The 27868-nt window shown below is 42.4% G+C and overlaps 1 protein-coding gene and 1 pseudogene across 8 annotated transcripts; both read right to left on the reverse strand.

The window, feature by feature from the left end:
* Positions 1-2159: 2159 nt before the first annotated feature.
* Positions 2160-25398, reverse strand: LOC134480505 (uncharacterized). Of its 8 annotated transcripts, NM_001447317.1 has the most exon segments (7): positions 2160-3201; positions 7504-7687; positions 8358-8489; positions 9478-9637; positions 10356-10487; positions 15345-15613; positions 25158-25342. In NM_001447317.1, coding segments are annotated over 6 exon segments (705 nt in total). In that variant the 5' UTR covers positions 15436-15613; positions 25158-25342; the 3' UTR covers positions 2160-3195.
* LOC148003486 (reticulocalbin-1 pseudogene) lies at positions 19536-23555 on the reverse strand (annotated as a pseudogene).
* Positions 25399-27868: the final 2470 nt, after the last annotated feature.

Genomic DNA, 27868 nt, shown 5'->3' on the forward strand with positions numbered 1-27868 from the left:
AGAGACAAAACCATCCAGTGGAAAAAATATACTTTTTAAGCAAATGGTGCCAGTTCCACTGGAGGTCAGCATATGGAAGAGTCCAAATCATCCCCTGCTTATTGCCCTGGACAAAGCTTAAGTCCAGGTGGATCAAGGACCTCTACATCAAACCAGATACACTCAAACAAAGAGAAGCAAAAGTGGGGAAGAATCTTGAACACAAGGACACTGGAAAAAATTTCCTGAACAAAACATGAATGGCTTATGCTCTACGATCAAGAGTAGACAGATGGGACCTCATAAAGGTACAAAGCTTCTGTAAGGCAAAGGACACTGTGGTTAAGACTAAACAGCAACAAACAGATTGGGAAAAGACCTTTACTAATCCTACAACTGATAGAGGGCTAATATCCAAAATATACAAAGAACTCATGAAGTTGGACTGTAGGGAGACTAATAACCCTAATAAAAATTGCAGTTCAGAGCTAAACAAAGAATTCACAGCTGAGGAATATGGAGTGGCTGAGATGCACCAAAAGAAATGTTCAACATCATTAGTTATAAGGGAAATGCAAATCAAAACAACCCTGAGATTCCACCTCACACCAGTCTGAATGCCTAAGATCAAATACTCAGGCAACAGAAGATGCTTGCATGGATATGAGAAAGAGGAACACTCCTCCATTGTTGGTGAGATTGCAGACTGGTACAACCATTCTGGATATCAGTCTGGAGGTTCCTCAGAAAATTGGACATTGCACTAGCTGACGACCCAGCTATACCTCTCTTGCACATATTCCCACAAGATACTCCAACATACAAGAGGGCACATGCTCCACCATGTTCATAGCGGCCATATTTATAATAGTCAGAAAATGAAGAGATCCCAGATGCCCTTCAACAGAGGAATGGAAACAGAAAGTGTGGTACATCTACACAATGGAGTACTACAGCGATATCAAAAACAATGACTTCATGAATTTCATAGGCAAATAGAATGAACTAAAACATATCATCCTGAGTGAGTTAACCCAATCACAGAAACACACACATGGTATGCACTCATTGATAAGTGGATATTAGCCCAAATGCTGGAATTCCCCAAGATTCACAGACCAAATCAAATTCAGGAAGGATGACCAAAATGTAGATGCTTCACTTCTTCCTTTAAAAGAGAAGAAGAATCCCTATTGAAAGGATAGGGAGACAAAGTTTACAACAGAGCCTGGAGGAATGGCCATTCAGAGTCTACCCCACGAGTGACCTATACACATACAGCCTTCAAACTAGATAAGGTGGATGAAGCTAAGAGGTGCAGGCTGACAGGAACTGGATATAGATGTCTCCTGAGAGGCACAGCCAGAGCATGTCAAATACAGTGGAGAATGCTAGCAGCAAACCATTGAACTGAGAACTGGACCTCAGTTGGAGGAATTACAGAAAGATTGGAAGAGCTGAAGGGACTAACAACCCCATAAGAACAACCATGACTGCCAAGCAAAGTTCCCAGAGACTAAACCACTACCCAATCACTATACAGGGACTGTGCCATGGCTCCATCTGCATGTGTATCAGAGGATGGTCCTCTTGGGCACAAATGGAATGAGCAGCCCTTGGTCCTGCCTAGGCTGGGAAATTGGATGGATGGTGAAGGGAACACCTTTATAGAAGAGGGGGAGGGCGATGGTATTCAGACTTATTTCTGGAAAACAAGGAAGGAATAACATTTGAATTCAAAATGAAAAATATCCAATTAAAATTCAACAACAACAAAATGGTGTTTAGAACTTCAAATAAAAAAAAGCCACAATCAGGAAACAGAATTGTATGCCTCTGGTTTTCTTCAAATATGCTCAGGGCCTGGGTTGGTTCTGGACCCAGGCTGAACCAAGCAGGTTCCTGCCACTGACTGCTCCTATATTCCTGTTTCCAGAGGCATCATGCAGATTAATATTGGGCAAGAGATGTGGGCAAAGTTGGGCAGAAGTGGCTTTCTGTCCTGTGGCATCAGGAGTATCTGCATTCCTGGGTGTTCAGCACTCTCCACCACGGGATTTGGGTGCAGGCTTCCTGATTGCTTTAAACTCCCTTATGCCACGTTTATATGTCCTGGGAGATATTACAGAGAAATTAATGTTTATCCCATTAATTTGTTCAACACTCTCATCCACAGAGTATAATTTAGAGGTAACTATATATTTGACAGTAAGCATACACAGTGGGTAATATATGCAATATGAAGTTGAAATTCACAGAGTTTGGAACACAGTGAACAGTGACTGTATAATTGCCTTTGAATCTCAGTCTGACTGGGAAGTGATTTTGATGCCCAGTCCCCATGAGAATGCAGAGATCCATCCCTCCCTGATAGCTGTGGGACTTCAGATGTTGACACTAATGATCAATAAAGAAGGTTCTTAAGAGTGAAGAGTTTGAGATTACTCTTTTTTTTCACCAGGATACATCCAATTTACATGATAGTAACCAGATGCAGGTAGTCAATATATACAGTCTATATCCTTATCAAAATAGAAAACCAAATGAACAAAACAACAACACATAAATAACAAAACTTCAAATGAATAGGAGGAAAACCAAATAACCAAAATAATCAAAACTCAGCCACACTTAAATAGAGGAGCTGCGCTAAGCATTTTTTGCTGCTCCTTCTGCAGAATAGATTTATAGCCTGTGTCTCTCCTTGGAGACACAGTAGACAAGCAGTTACTGATGGTAATAATCTTTCCAAGAGGAGTGGAAGTAGGTCTGTTTTGTTGGAGTGGGGGTATTAAGGACAAAGCCATCCAATACTGAGTAGAAATGATATTACAGACTTTATCTCAAAGTCTTTCCAATGTTGTGAACTGATCTCCATGAAACTCTTCTGGATGACCCACCAGGACAAGTACACATTTACACGTGCACAGTCTTTCTGGATGACCAGCACCTCTTGATTGATGTGCATCAGCACTTCTCTGAGTCCCTCCAAAAGTTTACACTTGCTGGAGGGTGGGGAGGTGAAAGTACGGCCTATTCAATCCAAAGAAATAAAACTAAAGGAGGAAAATGCAGTCCACAATTGCTATGGACATTACAGATGAGATGCAATAGTGGTGTATTTGCTGTGCACACTGAGTTCTCCTCCTGTAGCACTTCTCTCCAAGGGAGATCTTGCCCTGGTTTGTGTCTTGTTCGAGTTTCTCCTGGAGAATTTCAGACCTAGCAGAGCAAAGGAATAAAGGTTTAGAGAGTGGTTGTCAATTCAGCTCTCCCTCTTTTTTTTTTTTTATTAACTTGAGTATTTCTTGTATACATTTCGAGTGTTATTCCCTTTCCCGGTTTCCGGGCAAACATCCCCCTACCCCCTCCCCTTCCTTATTGGTGTTCCCCTCCCAACCCTCCCCCCATTGCTGCCCTCCCCCCCACAGTCTAGTTCACTGGGGGTTCAGTCTTTCAACTCTCCCTCTTACATCAGCTCTATTCAGTTGGACAATCCAGCATGACCTGTCAGCTGAGGTCAGTCCCTGCATCCCCAAGTGTCATAGAGTACCTGCTCTTGGATTTGTATCTCAGCTTTTAAAACTGCTAGAATTTGAACTGTGGACTATACACTGTATTGGAATTTAGAGAAAAATGAGCGTATTTTTCCACTGGTCCAGATATATTATGTTGAATAATAACATTGTACCTATGTCTGAATCTGAGTTCAAGAGAGGGATGAGCAACCTACAATACCATGTGGATGCCTTCTGGAGAAGATGCCTAGAATTGAGGTGAAAGTTCTGATTATGTTTGCAGTGAAGGAACCTGCCTAGGTTCCATTTTAAGCACTGTACCTGCAAATGCACAGAGAAGCCATCTCACATCAAATCCATGGGAATTGCATGGATCCTGTAATCACTGAGAATGTGCTCCATGCAAATCTTCCCAGCGTACACACGGACATTAAAGGTGATTGTGATGTAGAAACAGAACAGCACCCCTGTAAGTCTATGGCTAGTGTAAGGCAATTTGTGAGAGGACAGAAGAGAAAATGTCCTCAGATCTTTCCGGAGAGATCACAGGAAGAAAGGAGTAGAACATAGCAAGAAATCCAGAGGATCATATATATTGTTTCATGGGCAAAATTCACATGAACTGTACCAGAACTATACTCTGAGTAGCTCTTTAGCTGCCTGAGGCTGAAATCCGTGTAGGTGGTCATTCACCCAAAACGGGTACTTATATAGGGAAAGGATATTCAAATGGCTTCTTCCAGCCTGTGTTCCTACCTGAACATTAATGCTTAATGTAAAGACTCCCCAGTATACGCTGGAGGCATAAAACAAATGTTGAGTGGGATATGTACATAGTGAATAGAGCCTATAGACAGCTCAGTCAGTGATGTGCTGTCCTCTCATAAACTGACATAGACTCAGGGTTCTTTCCCTATTACCAATCTTGCTTTGCTAGTTCCCAGGGCTGTGTAGATCAGTCTTGTTCCCCAGCAAAGGATCATATGTTGGTGGTAGACTAGACTTGTTCTTGTTCACTGTTTCAGACTTTCCCCAAAGTGTGCAGCTTCTTCTAATCTGAGCTGTCTTTACCATAGCCTGAGTGACTTCATGCCCAAAGCTAGAATCATAGGAAATCTCCATAACCAGGATCGAAATCAACAATTTTTCTCCCCGTAATGTGATTGTGCCACAGATATTTTGAGTAAGTACGTAAAAGCTTGCATGGATTTTCTCAGACTGAATCAGAATCTATGGAAGGGCTCCACCCTATGGTACACTTTTACTCCTTGCCTGATGGACATCTGGATAGATTCTCCTTCAGGGCTCCTCTGGGACCACTACAACACTGATGTGCCCTAGTTGCAATGGCAACACCTACTCCTTGTTGTGGAATCACTGGGCTAACTAAACCTGTTCCACTTTCTGAACATGGCTTCTCATAGGGCTACCTGTTCTTACACTCCCAGACCCATCTGAAATTCATCATTTCTCCTAACTCCATTGAGGCTGAAATTAAGGGAGAGAAAATGATGTTGATTGACAGCACTTGCAGAATGCTACACAGATAACAGAGGCGAGCGCTTTAGATTATCTGTGCACCAAAGGGGCTCCTGACACTGCCCTGTTCTTGCACCACAGCATAGCTATGGGGCTTTTGCTGGATGACAATACAACTCCAAGCAACTCAAATTCTCAATGAATAAAATCCAAGCCAAACTCCCAGCGGAAGCTGTAGTGTGCCAAGGTAGCTGGAGAGAAATGGTAGCAGGCCATGTGGAAAGCAACCTTGGAGGAGACACAGTGAGTGACACACCCTTCCAGTGGGCTTTCACCATTCACAAAGAACAGAGAAGCCGCATAAACTCATGGATTTTAGAGAGAAGCCCCCCTTACCTCCCTGTACTCCTTTCCTTTGATGTGCTCCAAAGGATTTCAATGCAGACCAGTAGTTTTACCCCTAATCACTTGAAAATCTAACTTTACAGGTGTTTTTGTGTCCTCTTTTTGGGGGGCTGCATTTCTTTTTTTTTGGGGGGGGGCTGCATTTCTACAGGACTTTATTGTCCTTCTTTTACACCATAACTAAAAGGGACCTGCAAGCTCCAGGCCTGTACCATTTGTTACCACTGTGAAACACGACTCACTTGAACATATTTCCCACTCCTCCCCCAGACTTCACGAGATAATTCTGTTACGGTATTTTTGAAAACAGAATAAATTAATACCTTAAGTGTCCTTTTGCTGTACAGAGCTGGATGGAGATGCCAAATGACTGGGCAGCTGTATTTCATGTTTCATGGATGTAAAGTGAACTCTTAGAGTACTTTTCTCATGAAACTTGGAAATAGAGGGAAACACATTCACTACTGCAAACACAAACACACACAAACACACAGAAATACACAGATACTCACTTGCACGCACAAATGAAAACTTTGATCTTGTGCAGCACATTTCCTGTTGAGTGAGGAATTAGTGGGAGCTATGCTGTGTACAAGTCTCTTAGACTCAAGCAGGCTGTGCTACCCTGGCCTGTACTCATTTCCACTTCAGGAAACCTTTCTATGCAGATACTTGTTGGTTTTACAAGTAAGTTACATGTTCTGCACAGATAGCCTAAATAATACAACATCAAATTCCCAAGAGAGAGATTCTAGGAAAAGACTCCATCAAGCTCTATGTTGACTCATCATAGGCCCCTCACTAAAACTACCCTGTTTCCTTCATAGAAGACCTTGGAACCATCAGAGAAGACAGGGACTCATGGTCATTTACCAGGAACTTTTCATCACATTAGAGTTCATGTGATGTTAGAACAACCTCAATGTCAGTCAGAAGGAGGCTAAAGAAATAACATACCCTGACTTTTCTGAAATGCAGCACTGTGTACAGTATTGAGAGGGAATCTATCCTTAAAGAATGCCATGCCCATGATATAGTCAGCAAAGCAATGTCAGCAGAGGGATGCACTCTAGGATTCCATGCAAGATCATGGTGAAGCCAATAAGACAATCCAGAATCTTCCCGGGGGATACCTCTGTTCAGGTAAAGTGAAGAAATCTAATCCTTATTTTGAAAATAGTTGAATGGTTTAAGAATGTGTTGAGACAAATAAGAGACAGGGCTCCACCTGGAACTGGACCGGTGATGCAAAGACTGCTGGACAGCACAAAAAAAGGAAGCTTCATGTTTGTTGAGAGACCTAGGCTTAAAGGACGAAGTTGGATAATGACTGGACAAAACTGCATGTCATGAACTGGCCTCCCCGCAGGCTCCCTAAGATGCAGATCAGCACAGCAATGCACCTTTCTTGGTGAGAATTGGGGGTATATACGGATAACTTTGTTCTTGAAGTCTCAAATCTCTCATGCCAACCCTCAGCCTTTGAGAAACCTTTTCCACATCCTTGTTCTTCTATCCAGCTTCAGATTGTAAGGCCCACATACGAACTCTCCAGGAGCACTCAAATAAGACAGGACTGACATGCTGCTCCTCAGGCTCTGTAGTTACCCAAGATCTATGAAGCATGAAGTCACCATTTTCATATACAGGGACATGAGGGGAGGAAGAACAAAAGCCACCACAAATGACAATGAGAACCATTTCTTTGGCATTTCCACCAGGCTCTCCTCCTCGAAAACTACTTACTTCCTGGAGTCTCACAAGATCCCTGTAATGAAAATGAGCTCCAGGCTTTTGCTTCATCCCTCAAAGCCCTGTTCTAGTCTAAAGAGGGGCTCCCACATAGCACCCTCCACACACATGGCATGTAGTGCTGTGATATGTGATCAACCCATCTCCCTTAATAAACTGCAGATTCTCAAAGAGCAGGAGCATTCGCTTTCCAAACATGCAGTTTCCTGAAGAGGGGCTATCTCCACAGAAAGCCTTGTAAACCATCACATGAATGAACACTTGGATGAGACCTAGGTCAGGACATGGATCAGTCAATAGACAGTTACATTGGTTTGTCTATGTTTATGGAAAGACCTGAGGACAACCTGACCTGGAGGCCTAATCCTACCTGCTGTTCCTTTGCACTGGGGACACAGATGTTCATTCCGGCCTCTTCACAGAGCCTCTTTGCCTCCACACAGGATGCTGGCCGTTCAGTCTGCTCCACCAGCAGTTCTCTGTTCTCATTCAGCAAAATCTGTATATTGTTCTTCAATTGAGTTTGTTCACGCAGAAGCTGGGAGTGCCTGATGCTGAACCACAAACAAAAAATGGTAAACCCAGCCAGCTTCTATTTGCCTGTCACTCTTGCAAGTCAAATCATCCCTTCAAGGAATCCCTCATCCCCAGACATCCCCAGAACAGAGCCACACTATACAAGTTAGCACCAATTAGAGGAGGTCAAATCCAGAATCCACATTCAACATGAATCAAAGTACTTCTGATAATCCTGACACTAAGACGGTTTATATAAATCCAGGAAGAAGAAATGGTCCATATGGGTGCTTATATGTCCATGATATGCTAAAACCATCTTCACGTAGTGGGGAAATCCCCTCTGAGGGGTAATTGAAGTCCCAATAGCTATACAATCTTTCCATGTGTTTCTCATGGATCACAGATCTTTAAATCTTCTGTCAGAGTCCTAGAGATTCAGAGTTGATTGATATTCCCATCATGGTGCAAACCTTTTCTATCTAGAGGATCCTTAACGGGGGAAATAACAATTGGAGGGTCTTCTATAGCCTTCACATGTAGGACAACTGAGTCCAAGAGCTACAAACATAAGACCCTTGCCAGGAGGCAGGCTTCTTGTTAAAAGTCAGACACTACAGAACCAGTGCCCTGACTTTGGTTCAATGTCATACAGGACAGGAGCATTCCCTGCCTAGTGCTGGGTTCTCATCTCTGTCAGCGACTCACCGGTAGGAACTGTTCACTTGTATGAGCTCCTTGTACCTCTCCATGGCCTCACTTATTGAACTGGTCATCATTTGCATAGCCATCATTCTCATCTCATGTTCGGATTGAAGTATTGGGAATTCGACATCCAGCCTGTTGTGGGGCATGGCCCAAGAAAAAAATAACCATCTGAACTCAGGATTTCAGAATTAAGTGAATTGTAAATTAAAAAAACCCAATAAAAAATTGAAATTTAAGAAATGTGGGGGGAGGGAAGAATGTGGCAAACACAAAGACCAGAGCAAAAACACAACAGTGAGACTCCAACAACAATTCTTTCAAGGAAATATTTCTACGCAAATCAGCAAAGAGTTATTTTGAAATATGGACATTTTCTAAGACTGTGGAGATATGGTTCCCCCAAGACCAACTGTACTGCAGTGGCTTGGGTCTAACAGATAGTTGTGATGATATTTCTTTTGTTTTGAAAACAGGGATTCTCAAACCTTGTTCCTATTGTTCCATGAATTCTCAGAGGGAATAACTACTTTGACAGGGTAGAGGATTTGTAACCCCTCCTTCCCTCAGGAGGGTCCTATCTACCACCTAAGTAAACAGAAGATGCAAAGTGCTCAGTTGATCCATGTGGGCATCCCCACTATCATGACCTGCAAACTGTCCATCAGACATATCCTAAGATCCCATGAAACTCCTCAGACTCCCTGACCGAGAGCTTAATACCCACAAACACTTTCACATACTTACATACCAATCAATATACAAACACAAGCAGAATCCCAACTACATGCATGGAGGTGCCATAGAATCAGTGTATAATGAAAAAAATTAGAGGAAAAGAGGGATGACGTGCAGGCATTTCATCCCCTCACTTAGAGGCAGCAAGTGTGACCAGGTCCTTCCAGCTGCTGACAGAACCAATGCTAATCCAAAGAGCTCAGGGTCAAGTACAAAAGAGGTTGACCCTAAACACACAGGACCTAGCTTGTCTCACAAGCAAATGCCTTCCAAATCTCCTTAAAATCCAGGATGAGAGGTAAACCTCTCTTGTGCTAAGAGGAAATCTTGGGTTAGCAGAGAGAAAGCACAAGACAGTGAACAGGTTACTGGCCATAATGACTACCTGTGGTCCCAATTATCATAGATATAAAGGTCCAGGATTTGATAAAATTCATCCCTCTCGAATTGACACTTCTGGATTTCAAATTTAAGTTCCTCCAGTTCCTTTAAACACTCCTCTTGCTTACTGATGACATTTTGGGATGATGCCTTCCTACCAAAACCTGTAAATAGATAAACCCAAGTGAATTTGCATATTTGGTGGCCCATGGGCAGAAAAGATCATTCTGAATCCGAAAAGGAGGTGAGGAAGGGGAAATGGTAGAGACTGGGTGAATCCCTTAAAGAGCAGAAAAGCTTTCTTAAAGGTGGATTCTTAAGCTATGTCCCTCTTCCCAACCTCTAATGCCATACTCGTGCCACATTCACTATTACAGGACCCCTCACCCTGAATAGTATAACCTGACTGAGACATAAACATCTGGGATAATATTATCTCATATCAGATGTGGTGCAATTAATCCTGGAGTTCATAATGCTTAGCTCCATCAAGCTCTAATCATCTGTGTTCCAGCCCAAAGTGTCTGAGAACTCAATTCATTTCTCGGGGTGCATCCTTCCTTGTTCTCACCATCAGAGACTTATGTAAACTACAGTAATCTAGAGGAAGAAATGCTTCAACTCCCAACCATGGATGGTCACATTTTTAATCTCACTGTGCCTCCTCCTGCCATGCATTGACACTCACAATTAAAAAGCTTCCAGAAAAGAAACTGAAGGCTTACCACTTTCTGGCTTTCTCTCAAATTAAAGATCAGGAACTCCTGACTCTTGGTTTGCCTTTGAGAAATCCCAAGGCTCCTGCTTGTAAGGCCTAATCTTAGAAGGCACATCTCAAACATACCTCCTTGAGGATGTTCCCCAACTCTGCCCAGGACTCACCAAGCCTTCCCCAGAATGATTTCCTTCCTTCCAAGGAAGATGAGAGGAGGTCATCTTCCTTCAGCCTTGGTGTGGTCTCTCCTTGATCAACACTTTCCTTCTGAAATAGCCTGAGCGGCTGGCGAAACATGCCTGTTTGTGAACCCAAAGGGAACTGAAGGAATAACCCAAAGGCAGTTGGTGTCACCACAACACTGGTGACATCACAGAAGATTCTAGGCATCTCTTAGATACAATAGATTGTCCAGTGAAGGGCTTACTGATGAAGCCACTGGGAAGTTCTATGACCTACCTGCTAACTAGCTCTCCAAAAATTGATCAATTTCTGTGCGGACCCTTTCCTCCAGTCTCTCATACATCACTGGGAATAGCATTTGGCAACCTCTATTGCTAAGCTAGATGTTTCTCTGTGCATCATTAGAACTCAACAGTGCTTTTGCTGGGGAGGGCTGCTTACAACCTGAATGAGAGAACAGATTTTTCTTAGCACCCAAATCTCTAGGGACCAAGGAAGAGGGAGTTTTTTCTTAAAAGTAAATCTACTACTCGAGACAATGCATGTGACACACATTTCGATTCCTAAGGTTTTCCTTTTTATGGAGGCCAATATGTTTCTTCTAGACCTCTGAGTGTATAAAACCTGGAAATATTTGCTTACTGTGCAGTCCTTGACAGTTGACATTGTTTTTATTTACATATCCATGTATTTCACAAAATCAATGGTCTATTATCTTATTTTTTTAGAATAAAAACTCCTTTTTTCTTGAAACATAGGGATCAACTACAGGGCATATATAAAATAATAAATTTCTGTACCTTTTATATATTAAGTTGGACATCCTCCCTTTCTCAAATATAACAAGACAGTGAAATCGGACATCAGTGAGCAAACGTCAACCTGGACCTTGTGTTACCACATTGTAACCACATAGCCATCCCTTCTCCAATGTCGTTCTTCCTGAATTTCCAAGTCCAATCCTGAGGATATTTGGGGCTACACGCTGATCTTTTACTCAGAGCAAACATAAAACTCAGGCGGATGGGCAGGGAGTGGAATGGCCTAAGGTTAGGCTAAACCTCAATTTTAATGGGTCCATAAGTTCAGGAGGGAGTCCATTCGGCATTGTCATCTGTGGCTTCTGTGTCCTTATCCTGGGTGTGCTGACTCTGTGATATGATGCCACCTCACCTCACAGATGTCAGGGTGAAAATCATGTATGAGTTTTCTGGGAAGAACTCTGCCTTTTACTACCATCTGGAGTTATACAACATCACTATGCACAGCTCAGAAGAGAGGGGTGGAGATTGTGGAGGCCTTAGAAGTTGAGGATCTTTTCTGATTAAGGCACATATTTTTTCCTATGTAATTTTTCCCTTGCTCTTTCACTAATGATGGTTGACTTCATTCCTGGCCTGAAGTCAACTGGACTCCAAGGTTTGGGATTAGGGAAGCCCCTCTTTTTGAGATGACAGGCCCAGCAAGGGATCCCACTGCATACAGGTTCCTATTCCCAAGGAAGTTGTTGCTGCAGAATCACAGCATGGGGGCAGCAGCACAGGACATCTCCCACCTCTCTCTCCTGCACCTGCAGCACTTTTAATAAGGTTGTTTGTTTGTTTGTTTGTTTGCTTTTATTTGGAAATACCTACAAAGCTGGTCAAAATTAATACGTGCCTTAAATTCCAGCACCCACAAAGTATTGTTGTTTTTGCTTTTGTTTTTGTTTTATTTCATTTCATTATTTCTGTAATTGTTGTTAGGATTCTTATTGTTTTCTTTGGTAATTCCATCTAGATATTCAATTTGTACATAGAATGTAAAGCCATGCTCTGCATGGTCCTGTTATTCATGTTAAGGATTTTTTCTTACCACCAACACCACAGATGCACACAATATTTACTTTCAAATCAGGAAAACAGGCATACAGAAGAGAGCTATGTTGTTTGGTCTCAGGTAACCAACCAATCAGGAGTGTAGGATGGCTTCCCTATGTTTTGGATCAGGTAAACTTCTGTTATTGAGATGAAAGGCCTCTGCTGAAGCCTCCAGTTGAGTAACAGAGAGCCTGGAAAGACTGAAAGAGTGGTTGTACCTTGAAGGTGAACCCTTCAGTGCCTCTGCAGCCTGAGGCAGAGTTCTACTGGGAACAGAAGAGCACTTGGCCAGAGATCATAGGGGACTGCATTTTGGTTGAGCCCTGAGACCTGGATGAGCAGAGGCCTCCATAGTCCTGATAAAGGGAAGCAGAGCCACATAGATGTGAGGGAACAATGGATCTTTGATCTGCCTGTTCTCTTCTACATTAATCTTTGCTGTATACATAGTATATGTAAATGAGTGTAGATGTTAAAGCATGTGCAAGTGTAAACAGAGTAGAGTTAGTTCAGCAATACATTATGTCCCATTTTGTTAAAGACCTTTATTTTATTTCTATTTATATTTTTTTTTCTTGACTACTGATACCTGATTACTCTCCCACAATCCTTCCCCAATTCTCCTGGCACAGTCTTCTCTGAGTGTATGAGGGCCAACTGTCTCAGTACCTCCCTTCTTTTACCAAAGCCTTTCCTGGTGGCATTCGTGAGGATGCTGGTTTTGAATGCCTTGGACTTGGCTTTCTTCATGCTCCAGTTCGCTGGTTTGGGAAGTTGGTGAAGAACTGTCTGTGAACTTGGTACTTCATCCAGATGGTACACAAGAGGCAATGGTTTTGTCAATGGGTCCATAAGTTCAGGAGGGTGTCCATTTGGCATTGTGATATGTGGATTCTGTCTTCTTATCCTAGGTGTTATAATTCCACCTGAATGTGTGCTATAATGCCACCCAACCTCACAGATGTAAGAGTGAAAATCATGTTTGACCTTTCTGGGAAGAACTCTGCCTTTTACTACCATCTGGAGTTATACATCACTATGCAAAGCTCAGAAGAGAGGGGTGCAGATGTGCAGGCCTTAGAAGTTGAGGATCTTTTCTACTGATTAAGCCACTTCTTTTTCCTATGTAATTTTTCCCTTGCTCTTTTACTAATGGTGGCTGACTTCTTTCCTAGCCTGAGGTAAACTGGAGTCCAATCTTTTGGATTACCGAACCTTCTAATTTTGAGATGACAGGCCCACCAAGGGTCCTACTGCATACAGAAGGTATGAGTAAGTCTCAGGGGCTGGAGTAAGTTAAAAACGTCTGTGACAACAAAGAACTGATTAAGAAAACAAGAGACCAGCTGCTCATCAAGATCACAGTTGTATGATAGTAAGAAAATGTGAATAGGCATCAGGTGAGAAGATAAATTAATTAGGAGGTCATAGGCCTAGAAGGGTTATCCTTTGCTCTCAGTGGAGCTGCCATTCTTTCTGTCATTCCTCACCCTCTGCCACAGGACCAGAGACTTCCCAAAACAACTGGCTGGCCTTGCCAAAGACCTGGCAGGGTCTCCCTGTAGAATAAGACACTTAAGAGTCCTTGAAGACTCACCAAGAGGTCTCCTCCACACAGGTTCCTTGTTGTCAAAGGGAAATGTTCCTGCAGAATCCTGCCATGGCAGCAGGAATTTCAACCTGGCTGCTCTTGGTCCAGCTCACTGGGTGCAGGCCTGAGGCCCAGGGGTATCTGGGGAAAGAAGCAGTACGCACTACCTCACAGCTCTCTCTTTGTTGGATGCAACTGCTAGGACTGTGATAGGATTTTTGTTTCTTGTGTGTTTATTAGAAATACCTACAAAGCTGATTAAAGTTGCAACATGCCTTCATACCCAGAGTGCAGAATGTTTTTACATCGTTGTTGTTCCTGTTTTATGTTTGGATTTTGTTTTTTAATCCCCTCAGGAAATTTCCCTGTGCTTAGAATGTTAAGCACATGCTCAGGAGGGATCGATTATTCAAGTTCGGCAAAGCTTTTGTTCACACCATCACTCCACAGACGATGCCATTACTTACTTTGAAATAAGAAAACAGTCATGGAGAAGTAAATTAACCTGTAAGCTATCACAGAAGAAACACATCACGATTGTGGAATGGCACCCCAGTATTTTGTATTTCCTAAGTTATTTTTATTTTAAACTTTTTTATTGGATTTTTTTGGGTACATTTCATCTTTTTTAAATCCTTAAAGGTATCTTTTATTCCTCTCCTCCCATTTACAAGGTGGAATTTCACCTGTGATTGTTAGTCCAGATAGTTTGGTCAATGGCTTAGATATCACCCTGGCCTAGTTTCCTTGGCATAAGCTGAGTTAGAAGCAGACTCAAAGGTTCAGGACCAACAAATAATGAATTCCACTACATCTGGATCCCCAGCCTCACAGCCAGGAAGGGACTGTATTTCCATTCACTATTTAAAAAAAAGATGCAGTTCATTAACATGTAAAAAATTTCTCAAGTATATTAAAGTGTTTACCATGGTCATACAGTTTTTCAAATACCTGGCATTCATCTTTTTCCAAAACCTAAAATATCTTTCTTATTCACATTTTTTTGATTATTTTTTGGTATTAGTATCATTTTTTTAAATTTCAGTTTTTTAAATAGATATATGTTTTATTCAAATGTTATTCCCTTTCCCAGCTTTTGTTCCATAAGTCCCCCTGCCGTGCCCTCTCCCATATGTATGGTCCCCCAATCCACGCCACTTAGAAACCCCTTCCCGGACATTTCCCTGCACCCAGGGTCCAACCTTGTTAAGAAAAAGGGCTTCCCCTTCCACAGGTGCCCCAACAAGGCTATTCTCTCCTACATAAGCAGTTGGACCCCTGGGTCAGTCCACGTATAGTCTTTTGCTAGTGGTTTATTTGGTTGGCATTGCTGTTCTTATGGGGTTGCAAGCCCTTCAGCTCTTTGAATCCTTCTTCTAATTCCAATAAAGGGCGTCCTGTTCTCAGTTCATTAGTTTACTGCTAGCAATGACCTCTTTATTTGACATGCTCTGGATGTGTCTTTCAGGGGAGATGCAAATTTGGTCCCTTTCAGTAAGCACATTTAGCTTCATCAATCTTACCTAGTTTTGGTGGCTGTATATATATGGGCCACATGTGGGGCAGGCTCTGAATGGCTGTTCCTTTGCTCTCTGCTTTAGATTTGGCCTCCATATCCCCTCCTATGGATATTTTTGTTCCCCATTTTAAGAAGGAGTGGGAGCATCTGCACTTTGGTCATCCTTCTTCTTGAGTTTCCTGAGATCTGTAGATTGCATCTTGGGTAATTTGAGGTTTTGGTCAATATCCACTTATCAATGAGTGCATATTGTCAATGAGGGGTGCTGAGTACCTGGAAGAGAATGAGGGACAAGAGATGTGAAGAAGGACTCCAAGACAAGAGTCTGATCAAGGCGACAATTTTATTTTTCCCCAAGGCTGAATTTGTACCATAAAATGGATAACAGAGAGAGGAGAGAAGTAAGAAACATTTACCCACGCCAAGGACACAATATTCCTGTGGTCAGGGAATCGGCTGATGTTGACAGGTTGTCAGAAAGGTCACAGGTTTGTCATATCTATTAGTCAGCAGGATGTTGGTTTTTCAGAAAGGTTACAGGTCATGACATTGGGTATATTAATGTCAGACGTTATCATATGATTATTCATCTTGACCACCACATTTGTATTAGTCTTCCGCATCTGGCTGGGGATTTTCCATGAACCCAGTCATACTTAATGCTAACCATAATAATAACATCAATAATGGAGGGCTTCAAGGCCATCGCTCCCAACACCATACCAAGTGTGTTTTTCTGTGATTGGATTACCTCACTGTGGATGATATTTTCTAGTTCTTTCCATTTGCCTATGAATTGAACGTAATCATTGTTTTTGATAGCTGAGTGGTACTCCATTGTGTAGATGTACCACATTTTTCGAATAAATTCCTCTGCTGAAGGGCATCTGGGTTCATTCCAGCTTCTGGCTATTATGAATAAGGCTGCTATGAACATAGTGGATCATATGTGTTATTGTATGTTGGAGCATCTTTTGAGTATATGCCCAGGACTGGTATAGCTGTGTGCTCAGGTAGTGCAATGTCCAAATTTCCAGGAACGTTCAGACTGATTTCCAGAGTTCTTGTACCAGTTTGCAATCCCAGCAACAATGGACGAGTGTTCCTCTTTCTCCACATCCTCGCCAGCATCTGTTGTCACCTGAGTTTTTGATCTTAGACATCCTGACTGGTGTGAGGCGGATTCTTAGGGTTGCTTTGATTTGCATTTCCCTGATGACTAAGGATATTGAGCATTTCTTTAGGTGCTTTTCAGCTATTCTATATTCCTCAGCTGAGAATGTTTTCTTTAGCTCCAAACCCCATTTATTAACAGGGGTGTTTGGCTCTCTGTACTCTAACTTCTTCTGTTTTGTGTATACTTTGGATATAAGCCCTCCATCAGATGCAGGACTGGTAAAGATTTTTTCCCTATCTGTGGGTTGCCGTTTTGTCCTAATGACACTGTCCTTTGCCTTACAGAAGCTTTTCAGTTTTATGAGGTCCCATTTGTCGATTCTCAATCTTAAAGCATAAGCCACTGGTATTTTGTTCAGGAAATTTTCCTTAGTGCTCATGTCTTCGAGACTCTTCCCTACCTTTTATCCATTACTTTTAGTGTATCTGGTTTGATGTGGAGGTCCTTGATCCACTTGGACTTAAGCTTTGTACAGGGCAATAAGAATGGGTCAACTTGCATTCTTCTACATGTTGACCTCCAGTTGAATCAGCACCATTTGTTAAAAATACTATCTTTCTTCCATTGGATGTTTTACCTCCTTTGACAAAGATCAAATGACCATAGGTGTGTGGGTTCTTTTCTGTGTCTTCAATTATGTTCCACTGATCTGCCTGTCTGAATGCCAATACCATACAAACTATTGCTCTGTAATACTGCTTGAGGTCAGAGATGGTGATTCCCCCAGAAGTTCTTTTATTGTTGAGTATAGTTTTGCTATCCTGGGTTTTATGTTCTACCAAATGACAGCAAATTGCACTTTCTACCTTTATAAAGAATTGAGTAGGAATATTATTGGTGATGGCATTGAATCTGTAGATTGCCTTTAGCAAAATGGTCATTTTTTACCATTTTCATCCTGCCAATCTATGAGCATGGGAGATCTTTCAATCTTCTGAGACCTCTTCAACTTCTTCAGAGATTTGAAGTTCTTGTCATACATATTTTTTACTTGCTTGGTTCAAGTAACAGCAAGTTATTTTATATTATTTGGGACTATTGTGAAGGGTGTCATTTCCCTAATTTCTTTCTCAGCCTGTTTACCCTTTGAGTAGAGGAAGACTACTGAATTGTTTGGGTTAATTTGATACTCGGACAGTTTGCTGAAGTTGTTAATCAGGTTAAGTAGTTCTCTGGTAGAATTTTGGTGTTGTTTAAGTAGACTATCATATCATCTTCAAATATTAGTGTTTTGACTTCATCCCTTCTAATTTTTCCCCTTTGACCTACTTTCATTGTTTGATTGCTATGGCTAGGACGTTAAGTACCATATTGTACTTAAGTAGGGAAAGAGTGGGCAGCCTTGTCTAGTCCCTGATTTTAGTGGGATTCCTTCAATACTCTAAGTTTAGTTTGATGTTAGGTACAGGTTTGATGTATTTTGCATTTTCCTATATTTAGATTCAGGCCTTCAATTCCTGATCTTTCCAGGACTTTATTAATGAAAGGGTAATGAATTTTGTCAAATGATTTCTCAGCATCTAATGAAATGATCATGTGGTTTTGACTTTGTTTATATGATGAATTTCGTTGATGGACTTCCGTATATTAAACCATGCCTGCATCCTTGCCATGAGGCCTACTTGACCATGATGGATGATTGTTTGGATGTGTTCTTGGATTCAGTTTGCAAGAATTTTATTGAGCATTTTGATCAATATTCATAAATAAAATAGGTCTGAATTTCTCTATCTTTGTTGTATCTTTGTGTGGTTTAGGTATAAGAGTAATTGTGGCTTCATAGAAGGAGTTTGGTAGTGCTCTGTCTGTTTCTATTTTGCGGAATAGTTTGGACAGTATTGGTATGAAGTCTTCTATGAAGGTCTGATAGAATTCTGCACTAAATCCATCTGGTCCTGGGCTCTTTTTGGATGGGAGATGTTTAATAACAGTTTCTATCTCTTTATGAGTATGGGGTTGTTTCGATGGTTTATTTGTTCCTGATTTAACTGTGGTACCTGGTATCTATATAGAAAATTGTCCATTTCCTCCACATTTTCCAGTTTTGTTGAATATATGTTTTTGTAGTAGGATCGGATGATCTTTTTAATTTCTTCAGATTTTGTTGTTATGTCTCCCTTTTATTTCTGATTTTATTAATTTGGATATACTCTCTGTGACCTCTGGTTAATATGGCTAAGCGTTTATGTATCTTGTTGATTTTCTCAAAGAACCAGCTCGTGGGTTTGCTGATTCTTTTGATGCTCGGTTTTGTTTCTTCTTGTTTGATTTCAGCCCTGAATTTGATTATTTCCTGCCTTCTACACATCTAGGGCTTATTTAATTTTTTCTAGAGCTTTTAGGTGTGCTGTCAAGCTGCTGACATTTGCTCTCTCTTGTTTCTTTTTGCAGGCATACAGAGCTAGGCGTTTTCCTCTTAGCGCTTCTTTTTTGTGTCCCATAAGTTTGGGTATGTTGTATCTTAATTTTCATTAAATTCTAAGAAGTCTTTAATTTCTTTCTTATGTCTCCAATGACCAAGTTGTCATTGACTTCAACTTCCATGTATATGTGGGCTTTCTGTCCTATTTGTTGTTATTGATCAGCAGCCTTAGTCCGTGGTTTTTTGATACGAGGCATGGGATTATTTCTATCTTCCTGTACCTGTTGAGGCTTGTTTTGTGACCGATTATATGGTCAATTTTGGAGAAGGTACCATGAGATGCTGATAAGAAGGTATATCCTTTGGTTTTAGGGTGGTGGGTTCTATAAATATATGTTAAATCCATTTGTTTCATAACCTGTTAGTCTTTCTGTGTCTCTGTTTAATTTCTGTTTCCCTGATCTGTCCATTGATGAAAGTGGCGTGTTTAAATCTACTACTATTATTGTTCGTGGTGCAATGTATGATTTTTTTGAGCTTTAGAAAGGTTTCTTATTGTTTAGGGACACAACTGCTATATACTTGACAAATATAGCAATCAACCAGAATATCCGTAGAAAGCATGTGACTGTTGGCCACATGAGGATGAGTTTCTTTCAAAGATCATCATGATTTTTGGTAAGATCTTCCCTGTAATTGGTGGCATGGCTTCCCACAAACATGGTCCAGTTGTCTACAATCTCCTCCTTGGTCAGCATCTCATCCTTGTTCTTATCTGACTCATACACCAGATGCTGGGCCTCAGCCTGTGCATGGTCATAGTCCTGAGGGAGGATCCAGTGGTGAATCTCATCCTAATCCAGTTTCCCATCCTTGTTCAGATCTGGGAAATCATTGAACTGCTCCCCAGACAAAACCCAGTCTGTCTCAGGGCAATTGTCCTCGTGAGAAAAAGATGTCCACAATGTACTCATCCTGGTCCACAAAACCATCCCTGTTCTTGTTGATATTCTCCAGTGTTTCCAGAACTACAAACTCCTTCATATGTTCTAAATCCTCTTAGTGCACAAAAGCAATGAACCAGTCCTGAGTAGCTGTCAGGTGACCGTCAAGGCCTTAAACCTCCTCTCATCTCGTGGAGGCAACTTTTTAAACTTGTGATGATCAGAGCTATCTTAGAATTCAGCAAGGTTTCCCAGGTAGTAGCCATAGGTAGCCTGCTTGTATTCTTCCCAGGAGATTTTTCATCTATGTCCCTATCATAATCCTTCCAGAGTTTAGCCACATTTTAGTTGATGTATCTTTTCTGTACCTGTTTGATCCAAACTTTCAGGTCCTCAGTAGTAACAAGGCTGCCTTCATCACTGTCGATTGGATCAACAATTTTCCCCAGCCTCTCCTGCTCTCGTTCAGGATTAGCTATCAAAGGTCTTGGAGTCCTCCTTGCCCAGGAAGACCTCAGGATCGTACAGGAAGCTGTGCTTATTCTCTGGTGGCCATTCGCCCTGCTCTGAATCAGGACAAACCATGTGCTCCTTGCTCATCATGCTCTTGGCCATGAACGCCAGGACCAGTGCCAGCAGCAGCCCATGGAGAGTCCCAGGCTGACACCATGTACCACAGTCTCGATCAAAGGGAGGCAGCAGGGAAGTAGGGGCTCAGAGCAGCTTATCCGCTGTCCCTTCCCCAGAGAGGGCTTTTGTTATATTTCAAATGTTATCCGTTTTCCTGGTTTCCACAAAACCCCTTATAAAACCCCCTCCCCCTTCTACTGTGAGGGTGTTACCACACCCACCCAAACACCCAGGCCTATCTGCCTCCCTGTTCTGGTTTCCCCTACACTGGGGCATCAAGCCTTGACAAGACCAAGGGCTTCTCCTCCCATTTGTGCCCAAGAAGGCCATCCTCTTCTACATATGCAGCTGTAGCCATGGGTCCATCCATGTGTACTCTTTGGATGGTGCTTTAAGTCCTGGGAGCTCTGGGTGTTTCTTAGTGTTGTTCTTATGGGGCTGTAAACCCCTTCAGCTCCCTCAATCCTTTCTCTTACTCCTCCATTGTGGACCCTGCTCTCAGCTGAATGGTTGGCTGCAAGTATCTGCCTCTGTATTTGTCATGCTCTTTACCCCACTCTTTTGAGCAGATCACCACAGAGCAACGAAGATGTATTGTCTTGGCGTGATGATGTACAGACAAATAGATGATTTCTTAATTCTTATGATGATTCTATAAGAGTTCCTAAAATTAGATTAGTAATTTTAAGCTCCTTTATAATGGGACAGCTATTATGTTTTCTCTGGTAATCAAAATTGCATTGAGAACTCTTCCTTCTTAAAGTTTCATGAGTGAATTGCTTCTGCAATACCAAGCAGGCATCTACAAATTAGAACCCATGCTAAGAGGGTATAAACCAATTAACCAAAGTTCATAAATAGAGAACTAATGATTTACTATAGGTGCAAGGACTTTACATTAATAATTGACTGGATTTGCCTATAGGCAATTTCACTTATTCTTTTCTCATAAAAATTACAGCTTTTAACTCTCCATGAACATGCAGAGCCAGTGACAGATGGTGACGGTTTATCCTGATGATTACTCTTGATGGATATGAATGTAAACATTCTCTGTCGTAAACTCATTATCCAACTTATGATTTGAATTCCTGTGCAAACTTGTGGTGAACTTTTCACCATGTGATGCTGTGTTCAGAAAGATATACAAATATTGAGGACAAAGAGAGAGAAAGCTTTTTAGACAGAACTGAACTGAAGAGAACAGAACTCAAGAAGAACTTAGAAGTAAAGGCCTAGCGTTGAGAGTAAGGCATTGAGAGTAAGGAAATTATTGTGTCATAAGAGCAAGAGGAAAGGAGATAAGAAGAGAGCAAGGAGAACCTTATAAGTCAACCTTTATGGAGGCAAACCTTTGTAGAAATTTTAGGAAAACGGAAGAACTTATAAATAAAGGTTAAAATCACTGCTCTTCAGTCTTCAGCCTGGCTCACTGGCTAGCCTGTGCTCTTCAGTCAGGCTCACTGGCTAGCCTCTGCTCTTCAGCCTGGCTCACTGGCTAGCCTCTGCTCTTTAGTCAGGCTCACTGGCTAGCCTGTGCTCTTCAGCCTGGCTCACTGGCTAGCCTGTGCTCTTCAGTCAGGCTCACTGGCTAGCCTCTGCTCTTCAGTCAGGCTCACTGTCTACCATGTGCTCTTCAGTCAGGTTCCCTGGCTAGCCTTTGCTCTTCAGTCAGGCTCACTGGCTAGCCTCTGCTCTTCAGTCAGGCTCACTGGCTAGCCTCTGCTCTTCAGTTAGGCTCACTGACTAGCTCTGCTCTTCAGTCAGGCTCACTGGTTAGCCTCTGCTCTTCAGCCTGGCTCACTGGCTAGCCTCTGCTCTTCAGTCAGACTCACTGGCTAGCCTGTGCTCTTCAGCCTGGCTCACTGACTAGACTCTGCTTTTCAGCTGGGCTCACTGGCTAGCATCTGCTCTTCAGTCAGGCTCACTGGCTAGCCTCTGCTCTTCAGTCAGACTCACTGGCTAGCCTCTGCTCTTCAGCTAGGCTCACTGGCTAGCCTCTGCTCTTCAGCTAGGCTCACTGGCTGGCCTCTCCTCTTCAGCTAGGCTCACTGGCTAGCCTCTGCTCTTCAGCTAGGCTCACTGGCTAGCCTCTGCTCTTCAGCTAGGCTCACTGGCCAGACTCTGCTTCTCAGCTGGGCTCACTGGCCTATGGGGCCCTAGCACATCGCTTAACCATCTGCTCATGACTGCCTGACCACACTGACCACCTGACCGGTCGCCCTGACTTCTTAAAGTCATTCCCTAGAAAGAGCACAAGAAACCAAAGAGAAACACCACAGCAAACTTTTCCCATGGGCTCTGCTTTAACCTTCAGTGCTTTCATTACTTTCTTTAAAAGAGTGAAATATAATTTCGGCTATTCATATGGCCAAGAGAGCTGTGCAGTAGTCATTGCTTTAGGGAATTTGGTGCTAAATCAAAAGATTCCTTTATTCTATCACGATGTTATCTGAATGCTGTAAGATGTATGTTTAGAAAACACAACACCAAATTCCTAAAATCTAGATGTTTTAAGACATCAGCTCATGGAGAAACATAACTGCTTCCTATCTAGACTGGGCTTTTTTGCTATACTGCAGGTACAATCAATTTTCCACACTACTTCCATGATTTTCAAGAATGATTAAGAGAAAAATAAGTTGAACATAATGGCCAGAAAGGGGGTTCTGTCAAGTTGTCTTATGTGGGACAAGATACCAAAGTATGATGGTAAACCTAAAACCACCTGTTCCCAAAACTAACAGAACTTACAGAAAATACATACTTTCTTATCATTTCTCCTCCCCAATGATCAGTGATTTAATGAGCACCTACTACGATCCTAGCACTGTGCATCTAAGTGTGTAATGGTGAATAAAAAACTTAATAAAAAGCCTCATTAAGGAATAAAGAAAAATGAAACATAACTTTGAAACTCAGAATTCAATATAAGCAAAACCACCATTTCTTCAACTGGTGATTTCTGAAAACTTCATCATTTTTTCCATGGGCTTCTATAGTAATGATACTGAGTCTTGATTTGGTAAATCACAAAAAGCAAGTCACACTTCTTTCTTGGCTCCCACAACTGTCAAAGGGAACAACACTGTTGCTGTCCATTGTGCTTCCCTATCAATCCTGCTATGGATGGTAATGAATTCCAGTCTTTTCAATGTGAAAACAGGCCACCACTTGAGGGCAAAGGTTATTAAAATTACCCAAACCGGTATATTCTCTAAAATTTTCACATAGCATTTTACTGATATCACAATGTAAATTCACCACAAATATTTAACCAATGAAAATATTGAATAGCTCTGCAAATAGGAGCGATAATCATATATACTTGAAAACAACTATCATGGAAACAAACGACGTAATAGGAGAAAAGATACATCACGAAAAGCTACACAAGCAGCAAAAAAGACACTACATTTCTTGGTTTAAAAGTTAGGAGATACACTTGATCTTTAAAGACAGACAATGTACTTGATCTTTAATCCCTTTAACTGTGCCCTGTCCACATAGAAACTGCAGTAGATGACAATCTTTTGTAAGATTTATTTATTTATATGTGAGACAATGCATCTGTCTTCAGACACACCAGAAGAGGGCATCAGTACTCCTTACAGACGGTTGTGAGCCACCATGTGGTTGCTGGCATTTGAATTCAGGACCTCTGGAAGAACACTTGGTGCTCTTACCCACTGAGCCATCTCTCCAGCCCTCACAACGGCCTCTTACACAGCATCACAGTGGTCTATTTCACTAGATGGCTCCAGGGTGATAACAGAGAAACTTTCACAGTTCCTGAGCACTGCTGAGTTCAAACACCACCAGTGCCCACTCTGTGCTGTTGGCACATTCTGACCTTCTCCTAAGGGTTGTCAGCCACAAAAGGGACGGGTTAGCCCCAGACAGCATTCACTGCCCAATCCTAAAAACCCCCTCGATTCTGAAAAAGCCACATTCCATGCTTGCTCCATATTTGAGGAAGCCAAATGGTTGATCTGGCTCAAGGCTCTACTTTTCTTAGCTCATCAACTTTCTTTTTCCACTTCTTGTCACAAGAAGTACGTTTTTATGCTGCAACTACACTGCAATGTGTGAAGGAAACCACCATAAACTCTGGGTGCCACCTCTTGAAATTTAAAATTCACAAAACAATTCATGGCTTTCTAATCAGCACCATGGACAATAAACAAAAACAAGCAAAACCATTCCAAAGGAACTTGCTGATCTGGGGGCCTGCTCATAGCAGGCAGGAAAGAATTAAATTAGGCAGAACTGTAATCTGCATAAATTGCCTGAGGTTTCAAGAAAATATATTCCCATGATCCCCATCCTTTAACATACAATAGAAACATTACAGGGAGTGTGCCACCAGGATAAGCTGCCTCTGAAAAGCCTGTCCTGCCCTGGCAGGTACAGGTCATTTAATTCTAAGTCAATCTGGAGAGAGGTGACAGCCCCAAGTTGCTCTGGGGATGTCAGAGCACAGCTCTCATGCACACTCCAGAGCACCTCTACACTCTTTCCCAATGCCATAGGCTTTCCAATCCCTGCTTCAGCTCTCCATACATCCCTGAACCCTCCCTCCCCCTACCCAATGGGCTCACTTTGCATTGCCTCCTTCTGCCACTGCTTTCCCAGGACAGGGGGACCAGGTGGGGGGGGGGGAGGCAGAACCAGTCCAAAGAGGGACGCGGGTCTCCTACCTACCTTGATTCTGCTGCTCTGGGGCTGCAGCCCGCCCTGCTTGCTGCTTGCTGCTTGCTGTTCCTGGGGACCAGACCGGAGGTTGGGCTAGGGGTCCCCGCGAGCTCCATGCCTCAAGGTCCCCTGGCAGGGCTGGCCTGGGCTTCTTCCTTGGACACTGCGAGGCTGTAGTCTCTGTTGGAAACCCCGCCGCTGTCATAGGGCGCCCTCCCGTGGCCGAGATGATGCCCAACGCCGCTAAGGCCCCCTTCCTTGGCCGCTTCTTCTGCTTTTTCTTTTCTTTTTTTCTTTCTCTTTTTGCTGGCGATGTGGCGCCTGCGAAGAGCTCGTCTCCAGGAAGGAGGACATCGTGCAGGCAGAATCACCTCTGGGGCCTGCCGGGGTCGGAGAGGGAGAGAGAGGAGTCAGCTTGGGCGGAGGCGCCCTGGCTGCCGGCGCCTGCGGAGGGAAAACCTGTCCAGGCACACGCGCTGCTGCGGGCGCCAAATATAACGCTAGCGCCCCGCCCCCTCAGGCCCTGCGCTCACCCACGAGCTCCGCGTGCCCTGAGGCCCGGCTGGGGCGAGGTCGAAGGGCGGGGTGGGAAGGACACGTGTGCCCACTGCAAGGTGCAGGCAACACCGGGAGGCGCGACACCCAGAAGGGCAGGGTGCTGAAATCAGGGATCCAACCAGGCGCGTCAGTCCCCTCTCAAGGCTCTGTGGATGCGAGGGCGGCTTCTTCAGGCCTCCAGGTCCACCACGAAAAACCCGCGGGCATCACAGCTGGAGCTTCCAGGTGCCCCAGGCTGGAGGCTTGGACATGGCGATTGTGGTTGCCACTCTCCTAGGCTGGCTCAGCAGGGCCCAAGCCACCACCTGCTGTCCTCACCTGAAGGCATCTTGATGGGGCTGAGAGCCCACATCCAGCAGGCGAGCCTCAGTGCTCAGGGCCATGGTCTTGGGTCTGCACCTTGTTGCCAGCCCCTCACACATATGGCAGCATCACACATATGGCTCCTTCTACCAACCGCCACTAATCACCATTTGGACATTCCATCACAGTGTTCTCAAGAAGAAAGATGCAAACAAACACAAAAAGAATGAAATTTAAAATCTTTTTTATCAGGCTGGAGAGATGGCTTGGTGGTTAAGAGCGCTGCTTCTCCATTGCTCCCAAGTTCAATTCCCAGCAACCACATGGTGACCCACAACTATCTGTAGTGGGATCCAATGCCCTCTTCTGTCTGAAGCTCTCTTCTGACAGGCAGGCACACTCGCAAACAGAGTGCTCATGTACATAAATAAATAAATCTTTAAAAATAAAACCTTCTAATCAGTTAATGTATCTACATCTAGAAGCTAGAAAAGGGTCACAGCACTATTAAAAATAACTCAGAAATAGTAAAGGGATGTATGAGAGTCACAAAATTCACTGGGCAAGATGGTGTATACCTGCAATCCCAACACTCACAAGGCTGAGGTAGGTGGATTGCCTTGAGTTCAAGTCTAGACTAAAGTGTGAGACCTTGTATTAGAAAACAAAACAATTGGGGAGGGGATATAGAGAGAGAGACAGAGAGACAGAGAGACAGAAGAGACAGAGAGACAGAGAGACAGAGAAACATGGAGAGGGAGACAGAGACAGAGAGCCAGCGCCAGAGAGAGACAGAGACAGAGAGAGACAGAGAGAGAGAGAGACAGAGAGAGAGCTTGATGTCATTTCCTGCACTGATGACAAGCTACTGAAGAATGTGAATGTCTCCTATCAAGCACAGAGAGTGCTAATGACAGAATGGGTTTCTTATTAAGATATCATAAAATGTAGATGAAAAGTAAAGGAATGTATAATAAATAAAAGAGAAATCCTAAATTTGGAAAGCCTAAATTTAGAAGACTGTATAAGTTTAAGTCATAGGGGAGGGGATGAGACGATGTGGGGGGAGAGAATAATCACAATAAATTATATATGTGTATGAAAATGTTAACTAAGAGCAACCAATGAAAAGAGAAAAGCAGGTTTGTTTACGATGAAATTGAGTTCCCATATGACACTATATAACATATTGTGAATGGATTATATGGATTATCTGCAATAAAAAAATCAATTGTTATTAAAGATGTGGTTGTGTTCATATTAATTTCAAGTGTTTTAAATTCTTTTTTTATTTGCTTATTTATTGATTGATTTTTTTTAAGATAGGGTTTTCTTAAGTAGACCAGGTTGACTCAAAAAAGAGATCAACCTGCCTAAGCCTCCAAAGAGTTAGGATCAAAAGTGTATACACACACATGAAATTTACATTCTTAAAGTCATAAAAAATAACAGCTATCAACTTGGTACAATTTTTGAACAGTGATCAAGTGAATAGAAATATCAGAAACACATGTAAGGCATTAGGTTACTGTTGTTAAAAGGATCTTGAGCAGCATATATAATTCAAATCATCCAGGAGATACATTGTGAAAAAAAACATGAAACTGGGTAAAGATGATTTAAATTTTTTAATCTATTAAAAATTTTAAAGTGCATTCGATATGAAAGCTCTAAGTGATATACTTCACACTTTTGCTTATATACCATCTTCAATTTTATGTGCATTCTGCAAATATTGTCCATGTTTATTCAGGCTCTTAATATTTCCCCATGACTGATAACATTCACAGAACTCATATTGAGTACACTGTATATGTTGAGGTATAATAGAATTGTATTCTACACAGTATAGCATAGAA

This window comes from Rattus norvegicus, chromosome 9 (assembly GCF_021556685.1).
Source record: "Rattus norvegicus strain SHRSP/BbbUtx chromosome 9, alternate assembly SHRSP_T2T, whole genome shotgun sequence".
In the NCBI taxonomy this organism is placed as follows: domain Eukaryota; kingdom Metazoa; phylum Chordata; class Mammalia; order Rodentia; family Muridae; genus Rattus; species Rattus norvegicus.